Genomic DNA, 27,425 nt, shown 5'->3' on the forward strand with positions numbered 1-27,425 from the left:
CAGCAGCCTTCTCTCTTCAAAGGACTGAGTTTGACACTAAAGAGTTTACGGATGGAGAGAAAGAAGTGTTATTGGCCACCACCATCTCCTAACATTTATCTGGCTGTGAGATGCCCAGGAGTATGCAATGTGAAGTTTTCAAAATGAAAACTTTAAGAAAACCGTGGCTCATTTAAAAATATTAGGGCAATTTGAGAACAAAAATAATTCCCATATCCCTGTACCTTGTTGGAGAGACGGGTGTTTAAAAATGAGAGTCCAGATTCTTCAGATGCTCCCATTATTCATATGTTAGATCTTCTTTGCCTATCTACTTATTGCTTTTAAAAAATCCTTTTTGTTTCTTTATTTTTTGATTGAAAAAATGTCTGTCCTTTGTTATGACGTTAAACTTGTGTTTCTTTGCTGTTGAGTTCCTTCTACTCAGCCTTCATTTCTATAGTAGTTTTTCCTTTATTTCTATTTCTACCTAGTGTGGTATATTCTAATCCTGAGTTTTTCTAGTACTAATTAGTATCATTCTTTCATATTTTGTATCATTTTCTTAATTAATTTTATTCCATTTGGGGGATTACAGTTTCATCTGTTTAGTGTATGTGTCTTTTTGGCCTGCTTTCATTGACTATAGGGATACTTTTTAATCTTCTTTTTACATAAGTTAAGAAAGATAAAGTGACTTTCCCAGGATCCAAAAACAACTAATTAGCAGAGCAGGTATTCGCACCCATGTTTATCTAACTTCAAAGCCTGTAATCTTTTAACTAATGTTATTTACTATTGAAAGTCTACTGTGCGGCAGACAATTTACAAACAAAATCTCATTTAATACAGCATCTTGCAACATCTTCTTATTATTGATGAAGAAACCAAGGCTTGGAGAGCAGCTGCAGGTGGTTGTGGGCAGTTGTGGTTGTTTCAAGTTATAGGGTACTAGCTCCTTAGTTCCTGTGCAACAGCCCTGGTGTGGTTTTAAAAGCAGCAGCCACTATCCTTGGCAACTCAGCAAAGCCTATGGGCTGATGAGCTCTAAGGCTGAGGTGGCAGCATCTTTCTGATATTTGGGTAATAATTTCTTCTGTTTGCTACTCTTCCTGTTCTACTTCCTTTTGTTCTTCCTCTGTGCTCTTATAGCCCTTCCAGTACTTTTGTTATCAGTACTGTGAATGAAATCTCTTTGATTTAAATAACAAAATCTGTTGTCCTGAATCAGACACTATCTAATGCAGTTACTTGCTTCCATTCCCTCATTCATTCTTTTATTCATTTAACAAGACATTTATTGATTACCTACTAAGTTATGGGTATTTTGGAAACAGTGATTAACAAGATAGACAAAGTCTCTGCCCTCATGAAGCTGGTATCCATTGGAGCTGGAGCTTCAAACTACGCCCCAGCTGCAGCAATGCCAGGTGCTTAACCCATTGCACCGGACTGGGGATTAAACCAGCGCCTCCACAGAGCCAAGCTGGATCATTAACCCACTGCTTCACAGCAGGAACTCCTGATTTAACCTTTGTATTCCCAGTTTATCCTGCAGTACTTCAGACTTGATTGATATTGACTTGTTTTTGGAAATGAATATGTTATAACCTTAAAGCAACCCAGGAAACCATTTTTAGCAGACATTGCAGAGCAGTACCTGTGATCTCAAGTTCTCTGACTAGACTCAATTTCTTCAAAGTCAGTAAAACACTGAATCTGTCTTTCTAGAGTACTGAATGTTAACTATGGTGTGTAACAACCAGTTGTTAGAAGGTGTTAGTGGTAGGTCTCTGAGGACTCTCACTGAGGCCTGATGAAATCAGAGGATTCATTAACTGGGACTTAGCTTGGTGAAAAACCCTTTTCCTCACTGGCAGGAAATGAATGACAATCAATATTTGTATAGCATTTTATTACATCGTCACATCATCAGATGCCACTTTTACCCTTATAGATGAAGAAAGGAGGCTCAAGGTGGGTCAAGATACTCCAACTGGCAAGTGGCAGAGCTAGAACTAGAAACCAGATCTTTTCCCGAAAGGGAGATTTTCATTTCAGTAAAACTGAGTGTCTTTGTGGAGGTGGCCACGAGATCCTTTGATTTCACTTTCAGGTGGTCGATAAAGTAAGACAGGTAGAAATGAAGGCAAATCCTTTTGCCAGGTCTTTCTAATTACAGACTTCTAATCAATCAACACTGTGCCTAGGTGCGTCTTTATGTAAGACTACGATTCCCAGCAGGCCACAAGGTACCTACTGGAAGACTTCGACTCCCAGCATGCCCTACTTTGGAACTCTGAGTCCCAGAATGCAACGCTCCTCCTTGCTGGGGTGGGGTGGGGGAAATGCGTCGAGACTACAGTTCCCAGCATGCAGCGCCGCCCCCAATTTCTAGCGCCTCGCTGGTCCCTGCCTCGGAGAGACCTTTTGGGTTTCCGAGGACGGAGCCGGGAGTCCCAGCTCCCTTTGGGGGATTTGCCTCCGGGGCATTTCTGGCCCACTGAGCCTGTGAAGACGAACCCTCGAAAGGATGGGTTGGGGCCTGAGGCGGGCTTTTCTCAGGCAGCGTTTGAGGCAGCCCCAATGGGGTCCTCTGGGGGCCTTCAGGCCTTTGAACTGCGGTGGCGGGCGGGCTCACTGTGTTCTGTACTCCTCAGAGTAGGGGCCGCCATCACCATGGCCACGGCTGCGAGTCGGCCCTGCGCCGGCGGGTCGCGGGACATCCTTTGGCGCGTGAGTGCTGCGCGCACGGTGGCAGTCGCTCTGCTGCTGCGGGGCTCGGGCTGGGTTGGGCAGGCGAGCGCTGGTAGCCCGTGCGCGCTGGGCGAGGGAGGGGCCGCCTAGAGTATCAGCGTGGGCATCGCGTGGGGAAGGGGAGAGCTGAGCGACTGATTTCGGGCTTGTCTGGAGGCGTGTTGGGTGGAAGCTGGTTACAGGGGGAGGGGCGTGCTAGGGAAAGCTGATTACAGAGTGTGCGTGCGGGACGTCTTCAGAGCAGATTTGTTATGCCTTGTAAAGTGGGAAGTATGGGAATTAGCGCAGGGAATGGGGAAGAGTTGTATGCAAGGGTGGTGTACTTACTAGGTGCAAATCGGTAACTTGTTGATTACTTGGGTTAAGAAGCAGGGAAAGAATGCCCATAATCGGAAAGTCTGTGGCATGCATTTAGCAGAGGCTGGACTTGGGGACTAGGTAGTTAAGGAAGATGGGTATTTTATCAAGTTAGAGGAATGCGTGCACTGTGGGCCTGAGATGAGGAGGTACTTCTGGTTGAAATTCAGTCGACAGTTCTTCATCCGTTCTGGGGAGGGCAAAGAGTTGTATGATAGGCACTGGTGATTAAGATGTGAAAACAGTGCAGTAGGTGTCCAATAAGGAGAGCATATCTAATCATTGTAAACAAAATTATAATATATAGGTGGTTCCCATGAAATGTATACACTTTCAGATATTTATTTATATATCAGTTAAACCTAGAGAGATAAGTATAAGTTGCTGTAAAATACACTTGTAAAACTAAATAAGATCTCCCTTACCCCCCAAGTGTGATATTTAGTGTGACACCTGAGTCTGACTAATGAATGCACCAACTAACTGATATTACAAGATTTTGCAGTGGTATGTAATGTTATTCATAGTAGTAACCAGTGTGGCTTATATATAGCTGCAGGGACTGTCACCTGGGTATAAATACTAGTGGTTAGCATCTTGTATGAAAACATAGGATTTGCATAACTGAAGTAGTTTAAGTGACTTCATGATTGAGGGCTTTTTTGTTTAATTATAGGTTTTGGGCTGGAGGATAGTTACAAGTATTGTCTGGTCAGTGCTGCTTCTGCCCATCTGTACCACAGTATATGTACTCGTCAGCAGCATTGATTTATTTCATCCTATACAGTGGCTGTCTGGTAAGTGATATTCAGTTTGGGGAAAACAATTTTATAGGACCCACTTCTCAACATAAAAATCGCATTATATTTTATTGTTTGTTTGTTTTTTGTCTTTTTGTCTTTTCTAGGGCTGCTCCCTCGGCATATGGAGGTTCCCAGGCTAGGGGTCTAATCGGAGCTGTAGCTGCCAGTCTACACCAGAGCCACAGCAACGTTGGATCTGAGCGGCGTCTGTGACCTACACCATAGCTCACGGCAATGCCGGATCCTTAACCCACTGAGCAAGGCCAGGAATCAAACCCGCAACCTCATGGTTCCTAATCAGATTCGTTAACCACTGAGCCACGACGGGAACTCTGAAAAAAATTGCATTATGTTTTAAATAATTTATTTTAATTACTGTATTGACAATGGCAAATCATTCATTTTGAGGTAATCTTGAGGCCTTCCTTTCCTAATATATACCTTTTCACTATACAGTAAGGTTAGTAAACCCATCAGAGACTGTATTATCACACAACCAGAAAGCTCATTTCAAGATCACATAAATGAAAATTTAATTTTGTTTGTCTTTTCTATTTGGCAGCTTTATTGAGATTGTATTTTAAGGAAAAGAAATGTTCCTTTTAGCTATTAAAAAATCCTAGATAGAAAATATGACATATCTTTTTAAAAAAACCTGTCTAAATTAAGAATACTTCTTTTTTTTTTTTTTTTTTTGTCTTTTTAGGACCACACCTGCGGCATATGGAGGCTCCCAGGCTGGGGGTCTAATTGGAGCTGTAGCCACCGGCCTACACCACAGCCACAGCCATGCCAGATCCAAGCTGCTTCTGCGACCTACATCACAGCTCACATGGCAATGCCAGATCCTTAACCCACTGAGCGAGGCCAAGGATCAAACCTGCATCCTTATGGTTCCTAGTCAGATTCATCTCTACTGCACCACGACAGGAACTCCAAGAATACTTCATTTCTATGTTGTAGCTGATAAGAAAGATGAGAAAAGAAGAGAGGGAAAGACTAAAGAACATAGAGTTAAACTCAAAGATTGATGAAGAAGAAAAGATTGGAGCAGGCTAATGTTTCTCAGAATCCTTGGAGACAAATAAAATTAATAAATTCATTAAACTATATTTTATGTTAATAATAGCTACCAATTATTGCTACTTACTGTGTGCCAAGCACTGTGCTAAGCATCTTAGGTATAGTACTTACTCTTTCCAAATTGTATATGATAATGAAGTAGTATCTCTACTTAAATGAGGAACTGAGACTAGGTTATAAGTTTGTGCAGAAAAACAGCTGCTAAGTCACTGAACTAGGATATGAACTAGGTCTATGTGTTCAAAGCCTATGTTTTTCCATTATGCCTCCCTCGAATTAAAAAACAAAAAGAGAAATGTTTCCAGAGTAGGTTTTGAAGTCTTTAAATTCTTGCCTAAGGCTAAGGAACACAAATACTCTTGAAATTCTTTTTTTGCCATTTGTAGCAACAGTAACAATAAATTTCTTGTGCTCTAGAAAGTGGGAAGTATGTTGTCAATTTAATTTTTGTGAAGAAAATACCAGTTTTCAAGGAGTGAGAGGCTTTATCTTGTGGCCATTGAAGAGATATTGCTGCTAAAGAATTAAAATCATTTTAAGTTTTTTTTTGTTGAAAAGTATCAATCACTTCTTGGGTGGGTCCCAGGAGTCAGATGAAGTAAAGCCATAAGTCCACACAAGGATGACAAGTGTTTCCGGAACCACCTTGCTTGCTTCTGCATCACTCTTACGAACTTGGCTGTCTAGTTGCAACCTCAGAATCGTCAATATTGCAATCTAGAGCCATTACTAATAGTTCAGAATGGGCATCTGAGAAAAAAACTTTCTGCCATTTCATGGCCAAGGGTTCTTTAATCCTAGTACCCCTTTCTCTCCAGATTGCCTTTGATGTATGCCATTTTCTCATCAAATATTTTCTCCAACTTTTGCTTCATAAAGTCTTCACAGAGAAATTGAAGTCTTGGAGTTCCCGTCGTGGCGCAGTGGTTAACGAATCTGACTAGGAACCATGAGGTTGCGGGTTCGGTCCCTGGCCTTGCTCAATGGGTTAATGATCCGGCATTGCCGTGAGCTGTGGTGTAGGTTGCAGATGCGGCTCGGATCCTGTGTTGCTGTGGCTCTGGCGTAGGCTGGTGGCTACAGCTCTGATTGGACCCCTAGCCTGGGAATCTCCATATGCTGCAAGAGCGGCCCATGAAATAGCAAAAAGACAAAAAAAAAAAAAGAAATTGTAGTCTTTCCTTGCTTAATTCCAGTCCCATAAACCATTTCTTTCCTTTAGCTCAGTATAGTGCTTGAGGTTAATTGTGGATGCCTAATAAATATTTTTCAATAATTGTAGTCAATGAATACAAATTTTAAAAATAATCACTTCCTTTTTTTTCTTTCTTTCTTTTTGGTGGCACCCACAGCTTGCAGAAGTTCTGAGGCTGGGATGGAACCATAGCCATAGCAGTGACAATACTGAATCCTTGACCACTAGGCCACCAGGAAACTCCCCGGTTTCATTATTAAGTCTTAGCCTATTTGAACAAACATACATCCTTATTAGTTTTATTTCTCTTACTCATGTTTTTAGGCACTATATATGTATACATTTTTTATTAAAAACTTTGCACAGTTTTTAAGTGGAATACTGATTGTTGAACCCCTCTAAAATGTGAATGTATTATTAGTATTTCGCAGGAATATCATGGGTTTTTTGTTTTGTAATTCAGCTCATTTGAATGATAAATTATGCTATTTCTTGAAATTTTTTTTAAGCTCTATGGAGTAATTGCATTTTTTAAGAAGAGATCTGAAAAATATTTACATTTTAAAAAGAAACTTTGTTGGTATGTTACTAAATGTGGTACTTCTCTGTTCCCCATGATGAAATATGTTTGCATATGGTATTATTTTGTCTGATGTTAACATCTGGGTTATCTAAAAGAAATTCTAGTATAATTTTAAAAGACCTGGAGCTTGGTCCAAATATCTCACACTGTAGTTCTTGAGTTGATGTCCTATGGGATATGTCAGCAGTATATGAGTAAATTCTTAAGAGTTAACTTTTAAAATTAAAATGTAGTTGTGGTTCAAGCCTTTTTCTGCTGCAGTATACTAAACATGACTGTGTGACTGAGTAAACTTACTAATTTATCTCTCTTGTGTTTTAGATTCTTTCGATGGTCTGTATAGTTCCTATATTATATTTTACCTTCTGCTGCTATCAGTGGTAATAGTAGTAATAAGTATTTTCAATGTGGAGTTCTATACAGGTGAGTTTTCAAATATTAACCATGTTTAAAATATCTGAATTTATTATGGGCAGACCCCATGCCTTTTGTATGTCAGTGTGTATATCAGAGGCTGTGCTTTGTGTCAGGGTTTTAAAAATATATATAGAAATATATGTTTTACCTGAAAATTTATTTGATTGATACTTTCTCTGTTTTTAAAAAATAATTAGGGACGTTCCCATCGTGGCTCAGTGGTAACGAACCCGACTAGGATCCATGAGGATGTGGGTTCAGTCCCTGGCCTTGCTCAGTGGGTTAAGGATCTGGCATTGCTGTGGCTGCTCCAATTGAACCCCTAGCCTAGCAACTTTCATATGCTTGCTGCACATGCGGCCCTAAAAAAAAAAAGAAAAAATCAGAACTCTTAGGATAAATATTGTATGACTCTGCTTATGTTTATGTGAGGTATCTAGAGTAGTCTAATTCATAGAGACACAAAGTAGACTGGTGGTCACTGGGCTGGAGGAAGGAGGGAATGGAGAGTTATTTAATGGGTATAGTGATAATGAGTACAGGGAAGATGGAGGAATCTGGAGATGGGTGGCAGTGATGGTTGCACAACTGCGTGTACTTACTGCGCACACTACACACTTAAAAATGGTTAAATGGTAAAAAAATTTTAATGCATTTTTTTTTATCACACACAAGACAGTATAAACCTTTTAATGGAGAACAGCTGGTCTTAAAGTTGTGCTTCAGCAGATACATTATGAAAATAATTTCTAAGGTCTTTTTCAAATATTAAAGTCTGTAGTTCTGTGATTTTCCAACAGAATTAAAAATATTACGTTTTGCCTCGGGAGAATCACCTGTTAGATTTCAGAGCTTTTTGTGTTTTTCTCCCTTTCTCTCCTTCCTTTTCCTGCATTTTCAGATTCCTTGAGTCTGTCCTTAAGGTATAATAAGTTTTTTCTTTTACTTTTTTAAGGCCGCACCTGCTGCATATGGAAGTTCCCAGGCTAAGGGTCGAATTGGAGCTGCAGCTGCCCACCTACACCACAGCCACAGCAGTGTGGGATCTGAGCTGCATATGGGACCTGTACCACAGCTTGTGGCAACTCTGAATCCTTAACCCACTGAGTGAAGCCAGGGATTGAACCTGCATCCTCATGGATGCTATGTTGGGTTCTTAACCTGCTGAGCCACAATGGGAACTCCAAGAAGCTGTTTCTGGTGTTTCCTTTTTTCACCATAACATCATTCCTCCTTTTAGCTCTTTAGTAGTTCTTTGTTAGATATGGTTTAAATTTTCAAATCATTCTGTAGATTTTATAATACACCCTTTTTCTTTGCTTTCCTAATCCCTCACTACTGGCTGATGGGTCTCTTTCTATTCAAGCTGTCAATAGAACTCCTAGGCTTGTAGCGTATGTTCCTTTACACTGTCCTGTGTACCTGGGTCATCTGGTTTGTTTCCAAGTGTGTACGTATTTATTGGCCGCCGCTGAGGCACGAAGATGTTCTCAGGCCAGGGATTGAATCTGAGCCACAAGAGTGGCTATCCCAAATCCTTACCAAATCTTTGACTGTTAGGCCACCAGGGAACTCTTGGGTGATTTAGTTTTAGATGCCAGACCAGTTTTAGATCTGCACTAGTCATTCTTTTGTGGGGAAAGGTCTAGCATAATAAAAGGCTTAACGGCATGTTCAGAGTATTAGAAGTCAGTTGCACGGTCAGAAGGCATTTCTGGTGGGGAAGGAAAGTTGATAGGAGTCTCTTCCCCACATTGTAAAGCAACTAAGCCCACACGTGCTTTCTGGTTTCACTTCCAGAAAACCTTTTCGGATTATCAAAGGGGTATTAGTGGGGTTCCCGTTGTGGCGCAGCAGAAACGAATCCAACTAAGAACCATCAGGTTTCAGGTTCGATCCCTGGCCTTGCTCAGTGGGTTAAGGATCTGGTGTTGCTGTGAGCTGTGGTGTAGGTCGAAGACGCAGCTCAGATCCTGCGTTGCTGTGGCTGTAGCATTGGCCAGCAGCTGTAGCTCCAGTTGGATCCCTAGCCTGCGAACCTCCATATGCTGTGGGTGTGGCCCTAAAAAGCAATTCTCCCTTAAAAAATTTTTTAAAAAGTGAAGAAAAAAGGGGTATTAGAAATTGCCCTGTAAACATTTATTTTGGTGTTTAGTGTTGTCATTATTTACCTAGTTTGTGATTTATTTTTCACAGATGAACTATATATTAATAATTTAAAATGCTGAAATAAAGATAGCTTGCTGGAGGGCAAGCACTGTCTTAAAATTACTGTTATTTATCGTTTTATGGCAGTTAAGAGAGTGCCAGGGTGGGTACTACTTGAGCTGGCAGGATATTTTAATTGAAAAAAACTGAAAAAATGTTCATCATACTGTGCTTAGGTTTTGTCTCTCTAGACTCTGGTTTTTCTTTTTCTGTGTGTATCAGTATTTGATCTTTTTTCAAATTATTTTATTTATTTATTTATTTATTGTATTTCCTAGGGCCGCACCTAGGGCATATGGAGGTTCCCAGGCTGGGGGGGCCTGATCGGATCTGTAGCCACCGGCCTGCACCAGAGCCACAGCAACTCGGGATCCGAGCCGTGTCTGCAACCAACGCCACAGCTCACGGCAACCCGGATCCTTAACCCACTGAGCAAGGCCAGGGACCTGCAACCTCATGGTTCCTAGTCGGATTCGTTAACCACTGAGCCACGACAGGAACTCCTCAAATTATTTTAATTAAGAATTTTTAACTTCCGGTTTTTCCATACTGTGTTTTACGTTGACTCTCAGTTTCTTTCTGCCCTGTAGTGTTTGTGCCAGGATGAGAGGGAGCAGTGTAGGTCCTCTAACTTTATATGCTTCACATGATAAAGCCACAGTCATGTGTTTCATTTGCAGTTGTGCCTTCCATTCCCTGCTCAAGACTGGCCCTGATAGGGAAGATCATTCATCCTCAGCAGCTCATGCACTCATTTGTTCATGCTGCGATGGGAATGATGATGGCTTGGTGTGCTGCGGTGATAACCAAGGGTCCGTACAGCTTTCTTGTGGTTCCCTGCACTGGTACTGAGAGGTAATATTCCGTGCATTTTTTCTAAGGTTCCTTGTTTAGTTACAAAGCCAAAGGTGACCTGTATAGATTAGTAGTTTATAGACATTTTTTACTTTCTAGCTTCTGTAAAAAGTACCTTTTTTTTCATACACCGAATGTTTTAGATGTTTTATGTTTGTTGACTTCAACAGTTTTTTAAACTTTATTCTGTGCAAGGTGCTTTGCTAGATGCTGTTGGATTTATTAGAATGATTCACGCAGGGACTGTAAGCTCGTTCAGAGTTGAGAACAGTAGGGGAATTAAGACATGGACACAAACGGATGTAATAGGAAAGAAAGAGGAATGTATGAGAAATAGGATGTCATAGGAGGAGAGTGAGATGTCCATATAAAATCTGTGGGAGTTCAGAAGCCTGGGAGGAGGGATTCACATGGCTTCTCAGAGGAGGTAGCATTTAGGTTGGGGTTTGAAGCAAGGATAATGTGAGAAGAATGAAGAAAAAAATTGTCAATAGTTAAAACTGTCTGCTTCAGTGGAGTCCTTTTATAATTTTGAACCTTAACACTGTTTTTTGTTTTTTGTTTTTTTTGTCTTTTTGTCTCTTTGCCTTTTCTAGGGCCGTTCTTGCGGCATATGGAGATTCCCAGGCTAATCGGAGCCGTAGCCACTAGCCTAGGCCAGAGCCACAGCAATGCGGGATCTGAGCTGTGTCTGCAACCTACACCACAGCTCATGGCAACGCTGGATCCTCGACCCACTGAGCAAGGCCACGGATCAAACCCGCAACCTCATGGTTCCTTGTCGGATTCATTAACCACTGTGCCACGACGGGAACTCCTAACACAGTTCTTAAACAAATGGTATTGATATAAATTTTAAGCTGATATTCTGACTTTAAAAATCAAAAAAGCGAGTTCCCATCGTGGCACCTTGAAAACAAATCTGACTAGGAACCACGAGGTTTCAGGTTCGATCCCTGGCCTCGATCGGAGGGTTGAGGATTCTGCATTGCCGCGAGCTGTGGTGTAGGCCACAGACGTGGCTCCAATTCAACCCCCTAGCCTGGGAACCTCCATGTGCCGCAGGTATTGCCCTAAAAAGACAAAAAAGACCAAAATAATAATAATAATAAATAAATGAAAATAAATAAATCAAAAAGGATTACTGGTGTAATCTTAAGTTCACTCTTGTTCAGTGACTTTAAGACAGGCTTCATGACTACTACTAAATACTTGATTTCCTTTTGTCCCCCAGCTAACAATATATACTGCAGGGTTTTTTCCCTAACGTGATACGTTTTCTTTGGTGAAAGAGGTCCCCATGAGGGATTGCCCCGTTATAAGAGGCAGCACAGAAGCCCACGGCTATGGCATCTTTATCAGTGGAGAGCCCTTATTCCGTGTTCTTCTCAGTCCACACGCAGTTTACTGGCTTCGTGAGCGCCATTGCTTAAGGTCACAGGAGACAAATTCTTACCCTTGTTGGATTCCAGAGGAACAAAGCTAGAGGCTTAAGTAAAAGTCACATTCTCATGCATCATGGAAAAGGGTTTTGTTAGTCTTTTGCCCACATTTAACCTAAAATGAACCATTTGTTAAGATTTGCGGCATTTCTTAGGTAATTAAGTCAAAGCTTTGCCTTCAGTAAATATTAAACCTAAAATAGTGATATGTGTCCCTGGCTGTTGAATTAATAACCTTTCTCCCTTCAGCTTAGATGGCCCTGCTGCACAAACCTGTTTAAATGAATATCACCTTTTTTTCCTCCTGGCTGGAGCATTTATGGGCTATAGCTATAGCCTCCTGTATTTTATAAACAACATGAACTATCTTCCATTTCCCATCATACAGGTAAGCTGTCATTTGAGGGTTGTCTTAGTGACACTTGGGCAGCGTTAAAATTGCCTTGGTATGTGTATGTATAACTGGCCTCATCTGATTAATTCAAGATTTGGTCAGCAAAACCTAGGACTGAGATGCTCAGAACGCCATGTGGAGAGATCTTTGTCTCCATGAGGCTTCAGTGTGTGTCTGTAGCTGCCCCTCCTGCTGCCACTTTCAGAATACCGCTTTGCTCCACTCTTTCCCTCCCTGCTAGGAAGCGGCAGTTGCCGTGACCTAGCGGGGCTGGGAGAGGATGATCATGACATTCACGCAAAGTACCCTTGGGCAGCTGCCAGCTTCTTTTGGAAACTAAGACTCTCATGAGCTTGAGGATGTGCAAGTAATTATAGACTGTGTCAGTTACTGTAGCACCTTCTTTTCAGAACAAGGCATGATGTGCATAAGTAAAACAGTTTTGAGCTTTTGAGTGGGATCGTTTAAATTATCTTTCACGCAAGTGTTTAAAAATCTCCCAATTTGGTAGGAACTGTCTCTGGAACTTAGAACCACCTTCTCTGGCAGGAGGGAGAAAGACAGGTTGCAGTTGCTCCAGTGGCCCCAGGGTTCTCCCCAGCCTGATGCCAGTGTTCTTGCCTGTGCTCTTATTTGCTTCATTCCCGCTCTGATGTGCAGGGAACTGGGCTTTGGAGCAAAAGTATTAGAACCAGCTCCTTCCCACTAGGTAGGACCCAGTCTGGTAGGGAGGGACGGGTGTGTAAATAAGTGATGTATCATGAGAGTGTGACAGGTTCTCCTGGTTTAAGTAAAAGTATTCACACGCTTGTTGCAACCTTGAGAACAATTTGATGAGAATACTTATCTACCACAGGGAGATACCGCTCACAGAAAAGGGTCTGGCCTTTACCTCCCTGCCGTCTGTAAGTGTATGGACAGAGTCCTCTTTACAAATTCTTCACGTCTCGTGAAGATGAAATAAAAGCAGAGTGTTGGCATTTTTAAAAACCTAAGTGAAAGATAATTTAAACTATACTCTGGTGGCCTAGCGGTTAAGGATCTGGTGTTGGCACTGTTGGGGCTTGGGTTCAATCCCTGGCACAGGCTACAGCATGGCCAAAATAATAATAATAACGAATGAGCAGAGTATCATTTTTGCCACTTCAAAATTTCACAAGGAGAAGAAAACCCAAATCCTGTACAGAAATATCCATAGTGAATCATCTTTGACCCAAACATAATGAAAAATATGGAGAATTAAGAAAATATTAGAGAAAAATGAGATACCCCCAAATACCTTGCGCCTCCATGAACCTCATTAGAAAGTGACCACCTGTTTATTTTCACAGATATGCAGGAGAGCGAACATAGGAGAGTCCAGTAAATGACAGTGCTGATAAATTATTATTTCTACCATGTAATGTCACATTTGTAAAGTTTGACTACTACATCTTTTGTAATTTCTTTTGATAAAATTTTAAATTATTTTATATTTGTCCAGACCCTTTATTGTATATAGTAGCTATAACATAATATATTTTGTGGGGTAGGGTTTTCACAGTTTTATATTGTACATATTATTCAGTAACTACTTTTTCATGTAACAGTATGAAACAATACATTATCTTTAAGATTGCAGGCTATGAAGTCAGCCTGTCTGCATTAAAATCACAGATTTTTTTTTTTTTCTTTTGCTAGTTGGTGACTTTGGTTAAGTTACTTAACCTCTCTGTGCCTTGGTTTTCTCATCTGTTAGATGGGGATAATATGACCTCTTTCATGGGGTTGTTAGGTTTAAATGGACCAATAAGAGTAAAGTAGTTAGAACAGAACCTGGTATGTAGTAATCATCCAAAGACTGTTAGCTGCTGTTGTAATTATTGTTATGTTTTCTGTACTTATTCCATCTCTGTAATCCTTATAATAAGTATAGATTGATATTAATTTTTTCATTCCTGATTTCACATCAATGAGATGTATAATGTAAATAAATATTAGATACTTTAACAGCAGAAAGAGTTGATTTTTTACCTCTGGAATAAACTTTGTCTTTTTATACGATGATTGTTTTATATGTGGACTGTTACAGTTAATGTGCTTGCTTTGGTGGAACCTCTATTTGAATGTGTCATTTGATTTTGGTTTTCTTTTCTCCATAGCAATACAAATTCTTGCGCTTCAGGAGGTCTCTCCTCTTGCTAGTTAAGCATAGTTGTATGGAATCATTGTTCCTGCTTAGAAATTTCTGCATTGTGTATTATTTTCTTGGTAAGAATTTCTTTTTTTTTTATTTTTTTTTATTTTGTCTTTCTGTCTTTTCTAGGGCCATACCCGTGGCATATGGAGGTTCCCAGTCTAGGGGTCTAATCGGAGCTGTAGCCACCAGCCTATACTAGAGCCACGGCAACGCCAGGTCCGAGTTGCATCTGAGACCTACACCACAGCTCACGGCAACGCCAGATCCTTAAACCACTGAGCAAGGCCAGGGATTGAACTTGCAACTTCATGGTTCCTAGTCAGATTCATTAACCACTGAGCCATGATGGGAACTCTAAGAATTTCTACTTTTTGATACTACCTATGTATTGGCTCACAGCTTAAAAAACATCAGTTACAGAGTCATTCTTTTTTTGCTGTTTTTAGTTAAGAGACAATTACATAAAATAACGAAATAATATCCAAACTTAAAAAACAAGGAAATCCTGTCACATGCTAAAACACTGATGAACCTTAAGAACATTATGCTAATAAGCCAGGCACAAAATGACAGTACAGGTTCCACTCATACAAGGCATCTAAAATAGTTCAATTCCTAGAAACAGAAAGGAGAGTAGTGATTGCCAGGGGTTTGTGGGGAGGGGAGAAAGGGGAGTTGTTCAGTGGAGTTTCAGTTCAATGGAGTTTGCAAGATGAAAAAGTCCTGGAGATCTGTTGTATAAGGAGGTGCCATATAGTGTATGTACACTTAAAAATTGTTAAGATGGCAATTTTTATGATTTGTTCTTTTACCGTGTTAAAAATGTATTTTTTTTTTTTCTGGAGTTCCCGTCGTGGCTCAGTGGTTAACAAATCCAACTAGGAGCTGTGAGGTTGCGGGCTCAATCCCTGGCCTTGCTCAGTGGATTAGGGATCCAGCGTTGCCGTGAGCTGTGGTGTAGGTCGCAGATGCGGCTCGGATCCCGCGTTGCTGTGGCTCTGGCGTAGGCCGGTGGCTACAGCTCTGATTAGACCCCTAGCCTGGGAACCTCCATATGCCGCTGGTGTGGCCCTAGAAGAGACAAAAAAAAAAGAAGTTACTCTTGGAGTTCCCTGGTGGCATAGCAGGTTAAGGATCCATTGTTGTCATTGCTATGGCTCCAGCTGGCCATGGTTTGGCTTGCATCCCTGGCCCCAGAACTTGCACATGCCCAGGTGTGGCCAAAAGTGAAACAGTTATTCTCTTTTCCTGCCATTCCTAATCAAATAGTCTAGCATACTGACTGAGGTCTTCTGTCTACTTGGTCTTCTCATCAGCCTCATATTCCAAAGCATGATTAAAAGTTTGTTTTGGGGAGTTCCTGTCATGACTCAGCACTTAACAGAACCCGACTAGGATCCATGAAGATGTTGGTTCACTCCCTGGCCTCGCTCAGTGGGTTAAGGATCCAGCATTGCTGTGAGCTGTGGTGTAGGTCACAGACTTGGCTCGGATCCTGTGTTGCTGTGGCTGTGGTGTAAGCTGGCAGCTGCAGCTTCGATTTGACCCCTAGCCTGGGAACTTCCATATGCCACAGGTGCAGCTCTGAAAAAGCAAAAAAAAAAAGGATTTGTTAACTTTTTATGATCATAGCATGGTACTTTTTTCCTTTCAGGCCATATTCCCAAAGCTTGGATTAGCACTGCTATGGACCTTCAGTTAGATGAGTAAGTGATACAAGAAAAATCTAATTTTAACACTTTTAACTGTCTCCATTCCATTCTTTTGGCTGTTTCCTACTTTCCAGATATTTTATTTAGATTTAACCTTTAAATTAAAAAAAAAAGTTGTATTCATTTTTGTGTACACATAGTTTACATAATTTAAAATTCCAATAGTACATAAAAGAGTATGTTGTGAACCTGTTGGCTCCTGTCTCTAGTTACCTAGTTCCTTTCCCTAGATAGAAATAAGCAACGATAATTCATTTTTTGTCAGATACAGCTTTTATATAAGCAGACTTCTTGAGTTGCGTGTCACTCTTTCGTTTTTCTCCTTAGTCGTCATTCTATGCTGTGTTGTGGTAGATAAGCACCAAACCTTGGTTTTCCTCTAATTTTGCCTGAGGAAACTCCATTTGAATTGGGTCTCCTGACCAGTTGAAGGTCTTAGGTAGCAGTGGAGTGGCAGCACTGGGGTTTATTCTTGCAGAAGTAGCACATAGGTAAAGCTTTAATGTTTATGTGCATAAAGAATAAATATAAACTTCTCTATTTGTATTTGTTCTTTTAATTATTATACCACTGTGAGACTTTTAGTATCATTGATTGTACCTACACTTTTTTTTTTTTTCTTTTTAGGGCCGCACTTGGCAGTATGTGGAAGTTCCCAGACTGGGGGTTGAATCAGAGCTACAGCTGTTGGTCTACATCAGAGCCACGACAACGCCAGATCCGAGCCGCGTCTGTGACCTACTGCAGCTCACGGCAACGCCAGATCCTTAACCCATGAGCGAGGCCAGGGATCAAACCTGCAACCTCATGGTCCTAGTCGGGTTCATTTCCGCTGTGCCACGATGGGAACTCCCCTACAACCACTTTTGAGGAGTGGAAATATTAACACTTAGGTATGTTTGAGATACTATGGTTTATATAGTGTAGCTTTTAGTTCCTACCTTTTAAAAGGTTCTAGGTAAGATTTAGTTTTGTCTTCTCCTTCATCATTAGATATGAACCCAAATAAATGAGTCATTTATTATGTTAGCCTAGGTCTTAAACTGGATCAAATGTAAAGAGGAAAATAATGATACTTGATAGAAATTTAACATAACGATTTTTCCTCCTTTCACTTAAAAGATGTTTTGTTTGTATGGCAGTGCCTGATGTTCTGGCCTGAATACATGCCAGGCCCTCAGTAATGTTTACTTAAAAGCTGAAAAAAAAAAAAACTAAACCCTTTATCTTTACACACATGCACCCATTGCGCTCGTGTGCACACATAGGCACGCACACACCCCCACCCCAAAGTCAAGTACTAGGCTGGGCACTCCTAACACAAACTCTTAAATCTCATAAAAACCCTAAAAGGTGGAATGGAGAGATTATGCCACCATTATATGGATGAGGAAACTGAGAGTGGATTAAGTCAAGTGATTAACAAAATCCCAATATTTATAAATAGCAGAATCAGAAGTTCTAATCCTGTTTTTTCAGTTGCTAAGCATGATTGTAGGATTATGATGATTTTGCAAATTGATCTATCCAAGGTTTTGGTAAGATTGCATGTATTCCCTTTAGCATTCTAACAGAGTTCTAGAAATCATTTTGAAGGTAAAGTTTGTTATTTTTAGACAGTTTAGAGGGTATACAGATAAGAGTTGAAATCTGGTCCAGGAGAGCTACTAGTTATGTTGGGTGGTTTTAAGTATCAAGCTACAAAACAACTGTGATAAAATTTTACCCAGCCTCTGGGGAAGGCTTTCTCTATAGAGAATGATGGTGACTGCGAGGAACGAAGCTGGTTTAGGCCTCCTCTTCCCTTAAGGCTCCCTTGTGCGCTTTATGAAAAGGTATTCATGAAAGAACTCTGTAGGGTACAAAGGAGAGGAACCTATCGCTGTTATTATGTAGAAATAGGGTTTGTTTGTTTCTCAGTATGGGGCCCCAGGTCTGTTAAATGCCTAGAGTGTATTTTCCTCACAGGATTAAATAGTAATTTTTGCTTTCATAGGCAGTTTCATAGGCCTCTTGACACTGTGAGTGGCCTCTTGAATCTCTCGTTACTCTATCATGTCTGGCTGTGTGGTGTCTTTCTGCTGATGACTTGGTACATCTCATGGATACTCTTCAAAATCTATGCCACAGAGGTTAGTATTGAGTTTTTCGTCAATGCGTTTCGGTCTTGGAGTGCACAGGCATATTTTTCGAAGAGCACGTTGTGCCCAACCCCGTTTTGAGAAGTTGGATTTTGGTCTTACTTCTGAGACTTCATAAGAGATATATCATTTACAACTATCATTTATTTGTATTTGTTTTTTCTGGGGAACAGGGTTAGTGTTATTAATGTTTGGAAACTAAACTGAATGAACTCCTAGGGGTACTTATGCTTTATCGATATTGTGAGAATTCTCTTCTGAAGGTTTCCATTTCTCTACCGAGCATATGCTAGATCAGCCTGACTTTTTTTTTTTTTTTTGTCTTTTAGGGCTGAACCTGCGGCACATGGAAGTTTCTAGGCTAGGGGTCGAATTGGAGCACAGGATCCGTGCCATGTCTGTGACCTACACCATAACTCATGGCAACGCCAGATCCTTAACCCACTGATCGAGGCCAGGGATCATACCTGAAACGTCATGGTTCCTCGTCAGATTTTGTTTCCGCTGCACCACAACGGGAACTCCTGAGGGCAGATTTTACTTTATTTTTTATTTTTATTTCTTGTCTTTTTAGGGCTGCACCCAAGACATATGGAGGTTCCCAGGCTAGGGGTCTAATCAGAGCTGTAGCTGCTGGCCTATACCACAGCCACAGCAACACCAGATCCGAGCCCAAGTCTGGGACCTATACCGCAGCTCACAGCAACGCTGGATCCTCAACCCACTGAGCAAGGCCAGGGATCGAACCTGCAACCTCATGGTTCCTAGTTGGATTTGTTTCCACTGCGCCATGATGGGAACTCCAAATTTTAAAATTTATGTTGAAGAAATGATTTTATTTTATTTTTGTCTTTTTGCTATTTCTTTGGGCCGCTCCCGCGGCATATGGAGGTTCCCAGGCTAGGGGTCGAGTCGGGGCTGTAGCCACCGGCCTACGCTAGGACCACAGCAACGCAGGATCCAAGCCTCGTCTGCAGCCTACACAACAGCTCATGGCAACGCCGGATCCTTAACCCACTGAGCAAGGGCAGGGACCGAACCCGCAACCTCATGGTTCCTAGTCGGATTCGTTAACCACTGCACCATGACGGGAACTCCTGAAGAAATGATTTTAAATGAGGGGGAATTGCGTTTTCTTTTTCATCCAAATGTTTGTCTTAGAAAATGAGTGTTTCTGTAGGTTTGTATCCTTCAGTGCCTTCAGAGACATTTTGTTTCTTAAATTCACTTCTGTAATTAGAAGCCAGAGATCTAGCATAATTGGGAAAGTTAACATTTTAGAAAGTGGTGTATTTAGATATATATAATTTTAATGCAACCAGTTTTGCAAGGAACACTAAAGACGTTAATTTGGTTGTATTGTCTCCTTTATAATAAATTTCAAATAGTGCTAATTTACTGAATGTAATTAAGTCATGAAAATAATCATTTCATAGCCTGTATATTTGTTTATATTTGATAGGCCCATCTGTTTCCTGTTCAGCCACCATTTTCAGAAGAGTCAGATGAATGCCTCCCAAAAGTTTTAAACAGCAGTCCTCCCCTCATCATAAAGGTACCAGAACTGTGCATTTTGTGTCTTTACATAGTCATGGTTCACTTATCTTATGGCATAGACTTGATACTTAGCATATTTAAGCATTTAGATATATTTTTTGAGAGCCTAGAATATTCTAATACTCTAAAAAAGTGTTATAAAAATCCACCTACATGCTACAATGAGTGCTATTTACTTTTTGAGTATTCATTACAAGTGGCTAAAATGCAAGTAGACATTGCAATGTATGTGTATAAGCTATGCTAATTCTATATTCAATATAGATATAAAAATATTTCAAGCATAGAATATAATGATATACAACTATATAACTTTAGCTCTTCACAAACTCCTCATGGTAGCAAAAAAAAACACTATGTTTTTGTTTTTTTAATCATTTGATCAAGATTTTTTTTTTAATCTTTTTGTTTTTCGTCTTTTTAGGGCTGCACCTGAGGCCTGTGGAGGTTCCCAGGCTAGAGATCAAATCGGAGCTGCAGCTGCCGGCCTACACCACAGCCATAGCCACGTCTTTGACCTATACCACAGGTTACGGCAGTGCCAATCCTTAACCCACTGAGCAAGGCCAGGGGTTGAACCCGAGTCCTTATGGATACTAGTTGGGTTTGTTACTGCTGAGCCACGACAGGTACTCCCTGGATCAAGATAGTGTCATTCATGTAGTGTTGATGGCTGTTATGATCAAAGGAAGTACTTGACAGTATGTACATATTCAGTGAACTCCCTTAAAATTTGAATAATGATCGTGGTCCTAACATAGATCTTAATCAGAAGAGTAAAGACGTTGGAATAAGTTTATAAACCAACCTAAGTGAGAATAAATTGTTTTGATTTAAATTTCATTTTGAAGGATTTCTCTTGTGGTGCAGCAGGCTAAGGATTCAGTGTTGTTACTGTAACAGCTCAGGTCACTGCTATGGCGTGGGTTTGCTCCCTGGCCCAGGAGTTTTGATATGCTGTGGGTGCAGCCAAAAAAAATTCTGCGTTTTGAAATTTTAAAGTAGAACTGCAGGAGTTCCTGTGGTGGCTCAGTGGTTAACAAATCCGACTGGGAACCATGAGGTTGTGGGTTCGATCCCTGGCCTTGCTCAGTGGGTTAAGGATCTGGTGTTGCTGTGGCTCTGGCGTAGGCCGGCGGCTACAGCTCCGATTCAAGTCCCAGCCTGGGAACCTCCATACGCAGTGGGAGGGGCCCAAGAAATGGCAAAAAAAAAAAAAAAAAAAAAAGACAAAAAAAAATACAATATATGATCTTTTTGAGAGATCATAGTACTTAAAAAAAGAATTGAAAGGAAATAGAACTTAAAATTTGGATTACACTCTAGAAAAGTTAGAAACTTTTCAGTTGAAGAAAATGATCTGAAGTTTTGCTTACCTTTAAATATCAATTATGGCTAATATATTAGATAAACAAAAATACCAGTTACTCTTTTGGTTATTTAACAAATCCTTATTTACTGGGCAGATGTCGTCACTGCTAGTGGCTTAGTGTGAAATGATGAATAAGATGTAGCACAGCTTAATGGAAAAGGCCGATACACAGAGTGCTGGCAAGTGCAGTGAGGTCCACTTACTCTGCTTGGCACCGAAACAAGAGACCGTCACGAAAGGGATGATGCCTGAATGATGACTGGTTTGCTAGGAAACAAAATGAAGATTGTCACTTAAAAAGTACAGCATAAGTTGTGTATCTGCTGTGTGCTAGATACTCCTTTTGGACATAGCAGTGAGCAAGATGTCTCTGCCTCACCGTTCAGTGGGTGGAACCAGATGAGACAAGTAAGCAGGCAGTTACAATTAATTATATTGAGTGCCACGGTCCAGAGCTGTGTGAATGTGTATTTCTGCCAGGGAGGTTCCAGGAGGAAGTGGTGTTTTAAGTTTTCCACCACAAGGTGGGAGGCAACACAAAGCGTTCCCTAGATCCTGGTCGCCGGAGCCCTCAGTAGCTAGGATAGCCTGCAGAGGGTAAAGGCAAGAAAGTTCTGGAAGTCTAGAAAGGAAAGTTATGGTTCTGAAAAGTATATCCTTCATGAAAAATTTTGATCAATTTCCCTTTAGTTATGTAGTCTTGAGCCCAATTCATAAGTAAGATTTTATATAGAGGTTCAAAAAAATTAAATAGTATGTTTTTTGTTTTTTTCCCCTTTTAGTATTTGGCCTTGCAGGACCTGATGTTGCTTTCTCAATATTCTCCTTCACGAAGACAAGAAGTTTTCAGCCTTAGCCAGCCAGGTACTGATAAAAGTGATAGACCTAATAGTAACTGGGTATGTTTGTGCAGAAAGTGTTTCAGTTAAGGTTTTTCTTTCTTTTTCTCTTTTTTTTTTTTTCCTTTTAGGGCCACACCTGAGGCATATGGGAGTTCCCAGGCTAGGGGTCGAATCAGAGCTGCAGCTGCTGGCCTGCACCACCGCCACAGCAACGCGGGATCTGAGCACCCCTCAGTGACCTACACCACAGCTTGTGGCTATGCCAGATTCTCAGCCCAGTGAGTGAGGCCAGGGATCAAACCCACATCCTCACACTCTGTGTCAGGCTCTTAACCTACTGAGCCACAGTGGGAACTCCCACTTAAAGTTTTTGATGAGGCGAATTTATTAAAATATCACACATCATGGAAGTTCCCTTCATGGCTCAGAGGTTAACAATCCCGACTAGGATCCATGAGGATACAGGTTCGATCCCTGGCCTCGCCTAATGGGTTAAGGATCCGGCGTTGCTGTGAGCTGTGGTGTAGGTCACAGACGCTGCTCGGATCCCAAGTTACTGTGGCTATGGTGTAGGCCGGCAGCTATAGCTCCGATTTGACCCCTAGCCTGGGAACTTCTATATGCCTCAGGTGTGGCATATAAAAAAGAAAAAAAAAAAATCACACATCAGTGAGTCCATTAAATGAAGTATTGATTTCAGTCTTATACAACTAAGTGTTTGCATTGCTGTGGTTAGAAATTATATTTCTAGGGAAAGTATTATTTATTTATTTATTTATTTTTTGTCTTTTTGCCTTTCCTAGGGCCTCTCCTGCGGCATATGGAGGTTCCCAGGCTAGGGGTCAAATCGGAGCTATAGCTGCCGGCCTACACCACAGCCACAGCAGCACGGGATCCGAGCTGCCGGATCCTTAACCCACTGATCGAGGCCAGGGATCGAACCCACAACCTCATGGTTTCTAGTTGGATTCGTTAACCACCGAGCCACGACGGGAACTCCGGGGAAAGGTATTTTTAACCCTTAATATTATTTCTTTTGGCCCCCTTATTTCCTTTACCTGAAGAAATTATGGGGTAGGTTGGCAGCTTTAGAGTAGAAAAGTACCAAATCACAGAAATTGTAATGCTAGAAATGGTCGTAGAAATCAAGTGGTCTAATCTTTAGATGGAGGACCTAAGTCTTGGAGAGATTAAGGGGCTTGGTAAAGTTAACATCAGAGCTGGAATAAGAAATTCTGTGATTTGACTGTTAAGTGCTGAGCTTCCCCCTCCTGCCTTGCTACTTCGCCTTACTGAAGAAGAAAAAAAAGTGGAAAGGAACTAGATTTGACAGTGCTAACCCCAGGATTGCCCTTGAGAATTCTGAAACACTTCTCTGTTGTTACTTGTCAAGCTCCTCCAGACTGCACCTGTGCCGGTGTGCTCCCCGTTGTCCTGAGAGGGAAAGGCGTCTGCTGACCGTCAGCCGCCAGTGGGGACAGAACCTGGGTAGCTTTACATCTCTCATCAGCTTTTCATTGTTTTGCCAGACTTGCTGATTCCCACATTATAAAGTAAACCTATAGTTACATGTTACAGGGAAATGAAAGCCAGTTATGTGAAAACGTAATTGATTGGCAGAGTTCCTACTGCGGCACGACAGGATGGGCAGCATCTGGTGCACTGGGACACAGGTTCAGTACCTGGCCCAGTGCAGTGGGTTAAGGATCTGGTATTGCCGCAACTGTGGCGTCGGGCGCAACTGTGGCTCGGATCTGATCCCTGGCCCAGGAACTCCATGTGCCAAGGGGAGGCCAAAAAAGAAAAAGAAGAAAAAAAATGATGGGAGCCTTTCTTCTTCAATAGCATAAAAAATCCTGCTGCTGTGTGAAATTAACCATGGCAGTACTTTTCTAGCAGACTTAGGTTCACTTAGGAATTCTCTGTACACTTTTTACCGGGTAGTCAAGTAATGTAACAGGGTGGCATGTTCTCTGCCAGAGAACATATTATCAAAATATAACTGGTCATAGAAAAAGAGATCAGATATGTGGTTACCACAGGCGGGGGTGGGAGTTGGGGGTGGGGCACAGAATTAGATGAAGGCCGTCGAAGGTACAAACTCCCAGTTAAAAGATACATACTGAGGACGTAAAGTACAGCATGATAAATGTAATTCACACATCCTGTATGTTATGTATGAAAATTGTTGGAGTAAATCCTGAGTTCACATCACGAGGAAAAGATTTTTTCCTCTATTTAATTTTGTATTTATAAGAGATGATGGATGTTCACGGAACTTACTGTGATAACCGTTTCATGATGTAAGTCAAATCATTATGCTACACACCTTAAACTTCCATAACGCTTTATGTCAATTATATTTTAAAACTGGAAGGAAAAAAATGGAGCTGGACCATTACACAGTTCTTCGTGGTCCTGAGTTAGAGCGGTATAAAACATCCAGGGGCCTACTGACGGAGTGCTTTTGGCCAGGCCCATGGCACGTAGAAGTTCCTGGGCCAGGGGACGAAACCCACACCACAGTAGGGACCCAAGCTGCTGTGACAGTGGCAGATCCTTAACCTTCTGTGCCACAAGGGAACTCCTAAGTGGTATACTTCCTGAGTTGTAAATGGGGGAAAATACGTAAGAAGGGACCTACATGAGGAGAGAATGATTATTTGGCACCCAGGCTGGAGAAACAAGTTTTCAGTGGACACCTCTTGAAGCACAGTTGATTTTTACATGACAGCCATAGAAGATAAGGGTCCTAGAAAATTGAAAGCTATTGAAATTAAAAGAATTGAGGCTTATTAAGAGTGTGGATCACAGTAGTTTAAGTTAAATAATAAAACAGGAGATACGTAAGCTCCCAAGTATAAAGTATGGTTACTGTCAAATAACGTGTCACTTCCGTAGATGTAATAGCAAACAGGGGCTCCTGCAAATAAAAATGAAAGGAAGCACAGTGACAGGTCCCTGGAGGCTCTGAGGTGCATCTCATTAGACACCTTCGTTGTCTTAGTCTTCAGTCTGTGCAGCACTACTAACAAAGTAACGGTGGTCTTTTTCACTCAAAGTATGCTCCACTGTTTGGCTTAAATTAATTAGGTAATTTTGTTTTAAGGGCCACACCTGCGGCATATGGAAGTTTCCCAGGCTAGGGGTTGAACTGGATCTGCAGCTGCCAGCCTACACCACACTCATAGCAATGCCAGATCCAAGCCGGATCTATAACCTACACTGCAGCTTGCAGCAACATCAGATCCTTAACCCACTGAGCCACAACAGGAGCTTCTGTTTGGCTTTAATTTAGCAACCAGTTTGAGAGTGGGGTTTTTTTGCTTTTTTTTTTTTTTTTAAATGGTAAAATAGCAAATGTTTGTTTGTAGACCTTTAGGAAAATTATTTTATCCAACTGTTTATTGAATTCCTGCTGTGTATTAGATGGCATGGGCGTAAATAGTAGCTGAGCCGAGAAAATCAGGCCCTGAGACAAAGGATAATATAGTATTTCTTGTAGTATTTTTTTTTTCTGACCATTTTGAGGGAATTTTACAAGATTATCTCCATTTTAAAAGTTGGTATTTGTACCTCTTAGGTGGCCATCCGCACAATTGGACAGCCATCTCGAGGGAGTGTTTGAATCTTTTCAATGATATGACGCAGAAACTTGTACTCTACCAAGAAGCTGCTGCCACGAATGGGAGAGTGATGTCTTCATCCTACACGGGGGAACCGAAGCAATTGGATTCTCCAGGTACCTCCTTGTACGACTACTGAGAGAGGGGAAGTGCTTACGTTTTATTTCCTGCAAAAGAGACAGTAGTTCACTTAAGGAGGTGTATGTAAGTGCCAAGTGTGTACTTTTAGGGAAAATTGATCCGGTGTTTGGGATATTGTTCTGAACCAAATCAGAGTCCTCAGTAACACCGTAGTTTGAAAAAGGGAAGTCCAGTATGTCGGTCGTGTTAAAAAGGCCAACAAAAGATGTTGGTCATCACATAGAGAACCTCAGCTCACTCTAGTAGAGCCCTGTGAGCCACAGGTGATACGGGGTGCTGTTCTGGTTGCCGTATCCCAGAGGGCGACAGTTGCTGGACAGTGCCGGACGGGAGCAGCTGAAATGACTCAGTGATTTCGGGCTGGGGTGTTACATTCATTGTTTTGAGGTAGTTTGAAAGATGAATGCTGAGAGGAACAAGTACAGGTGGAGGAACCTGTGCTGTTCCACCAAACCCTTAAGTAGGAGGTACCTAGGAATGTAAGACTGATGACAAGCTTGATGCCTTTTAGAGCCAGGCATTCAGTGGAAATGGGCAAGAGTGGCTGGGTGGGCCTGTGGCAACTTGAGAGCACAGGCTTCTGAAATGCGATGCTATAAGTGAGCTTCAGTCCACTGTTCCCATGGGGGAATGGGACCCAGTATCTGAACTTCTGGTCTTTTTCCTCTTTAAAAGCAAATCCTAAAGAAATTTTGGGGAAAATCTTCCACTTTTTAAATATTGGCAACTCATCTTGATATTAAAAAAAAAAAAACTCACTGTGTGGGCCAAAGCAAACACATCTCTGTCTTTTTTTTTTTTTTTGGCTTTTTGTTGTTGTTATTGTTGTTGTTGTTGCTATTTCTTGGGCCGCTCCCGCGGCACATGGAGGTTCCCAGGCTAGGGGTCTAATCGGAGCTGTAGCCACCGGCCTACGCCAGAGCCACAGCAACACAGGATCCGAGCCGCATCTGTGACCTACACCACAGCTCTCGGCAACGCCGGATCGTTAACCCACTGAGCAAGGGCAGGGACCGAACCCGCAACCTCATGGTTCCTAGTCGGATTCGTTAACCACTGCGCCACGACGGGAACTCCCCACATCTCTGTCTTTTGACTTCATTACTCTGGTGGGGTCATAGACCAAAACCAAAGAGATAAAAGAAAAGTGATTTAGATAATTTCATGAATGTCAGATTTTAAAAGATGCTGGAGTGTTTCATATGTTTTCACCATCTGAAATTTATTCAACAAGTGTTTATTGAATGCTCATTGCATACCAAGCACTGTGCTAGAAGCCAAAGAATCAAAGATGAAAAAACACTCTTGGAACTGACCTTTTAGTGGGAGGCGTGCAAATAATGACAAGGGAGTGTAACTCCTGGAAGGAAATCTGTCAAAAAGGAGTCTGAATGGGTAGGATGATGTTTGATAATGAAAGGAGGTCTTGTGTGATATGAATAGGAATTTGAATTTTATCCTGTAGGGATGCGGAGCCCCTAGAAAATTTTGAATAGATATGGTTACATGTTAGCATGTAGCATTAGCATGTTAGCAAAGTCATTGTACTCCTGAATTGGGAAAGATCCTGTATCTGAACAAATAGGGGTTATTCATTAGTTTAAGTTTTGTCATATCTCATCACTCAGCAAGATTTGCCTCTAATTTTGAGGAGTAATTGCAGAACTTAACCCCAATCTTAATTTTTAAATGGATTCTCCAAATATTTCTTATTGCCATTAACCCTTAAAAAGTCATGTAATGAAAATCTGGTGCTTTAAATGTTTGGTACAGTTATAAGAT

At 41.3% G+C, this 27,425-nt stretch overlaps 1 protein-coding gene across 1 annotated transcript in view; it reads left to right on the forward strand.

Annotated features, from left to right (window-relative positions):
• Window positions 1-2,358: 2,358 nt before the first annotated feature.
• The window catches only part of NDC1 (NDC1 transmembrane nucleoporin), a 53,001-nt gene continuing 27,934 nt past the window's right edge, over window positions 2,359-27,425 (forward strand). Inside the window, exons 1-11 of the mRNA XM_047789042.1 lie at window positions 2,359-2,715; window positions 3,770-3,890; window positions 7,079-7,180; window positions 10,063-10,237; window positions 11,929-12,067; window positions 14,215-14,323; window positions 15,907-15,958; window positions 17,961-18,096; window positions 19,568-19,660; window positions 21,817-21,898; window positions 25,460-25,618. Coding sequence (XP_047644998.1) covers window positions 2,566-2,715; window positions 3,770-3,890; window positions 7,079-7,180; window positions 10,063-10,237; window positions 11,929-12,067; window positions 14,215-14,323; window positions 15,907-15,958; window positions 17,961-18,096; window positions 19,568-19,660; window positions 21,817-21,898; window positions 25,460-25,618 — 1,318 coding nt within the window. The 5' untranslated portion in view covers window positions 2,359-2,565. The remainder of the gene's footprint in view (window positions 2,716-3,769; window positions 3,891-7,078; window positions 7,181-10,062; window positions 10,238-11,928; window positions 12,068-14,214; window positions 14,324-15,906; window positions 15,959-17,960; window positions 18,097-19,567; window positions 19,661-21,816; window positions 21,899-25,459; window positions 25,619-27,425) is intronic.

This window comes from Phacochoerus africanus, chromosome 8 (assembly GCF_016906955.1).
Source record: "Phacochoerus africanus isolate WHEZ1 chromosome 8, ROS_Pafr_v1, whole genome shotgun sequence".
Lineage (NCBI taxonomy): Eukaryota > Metazoa > Chordata > Mammalia > Artiodactyla > Suidae > Phacochoerus > Phacochoerus africanus.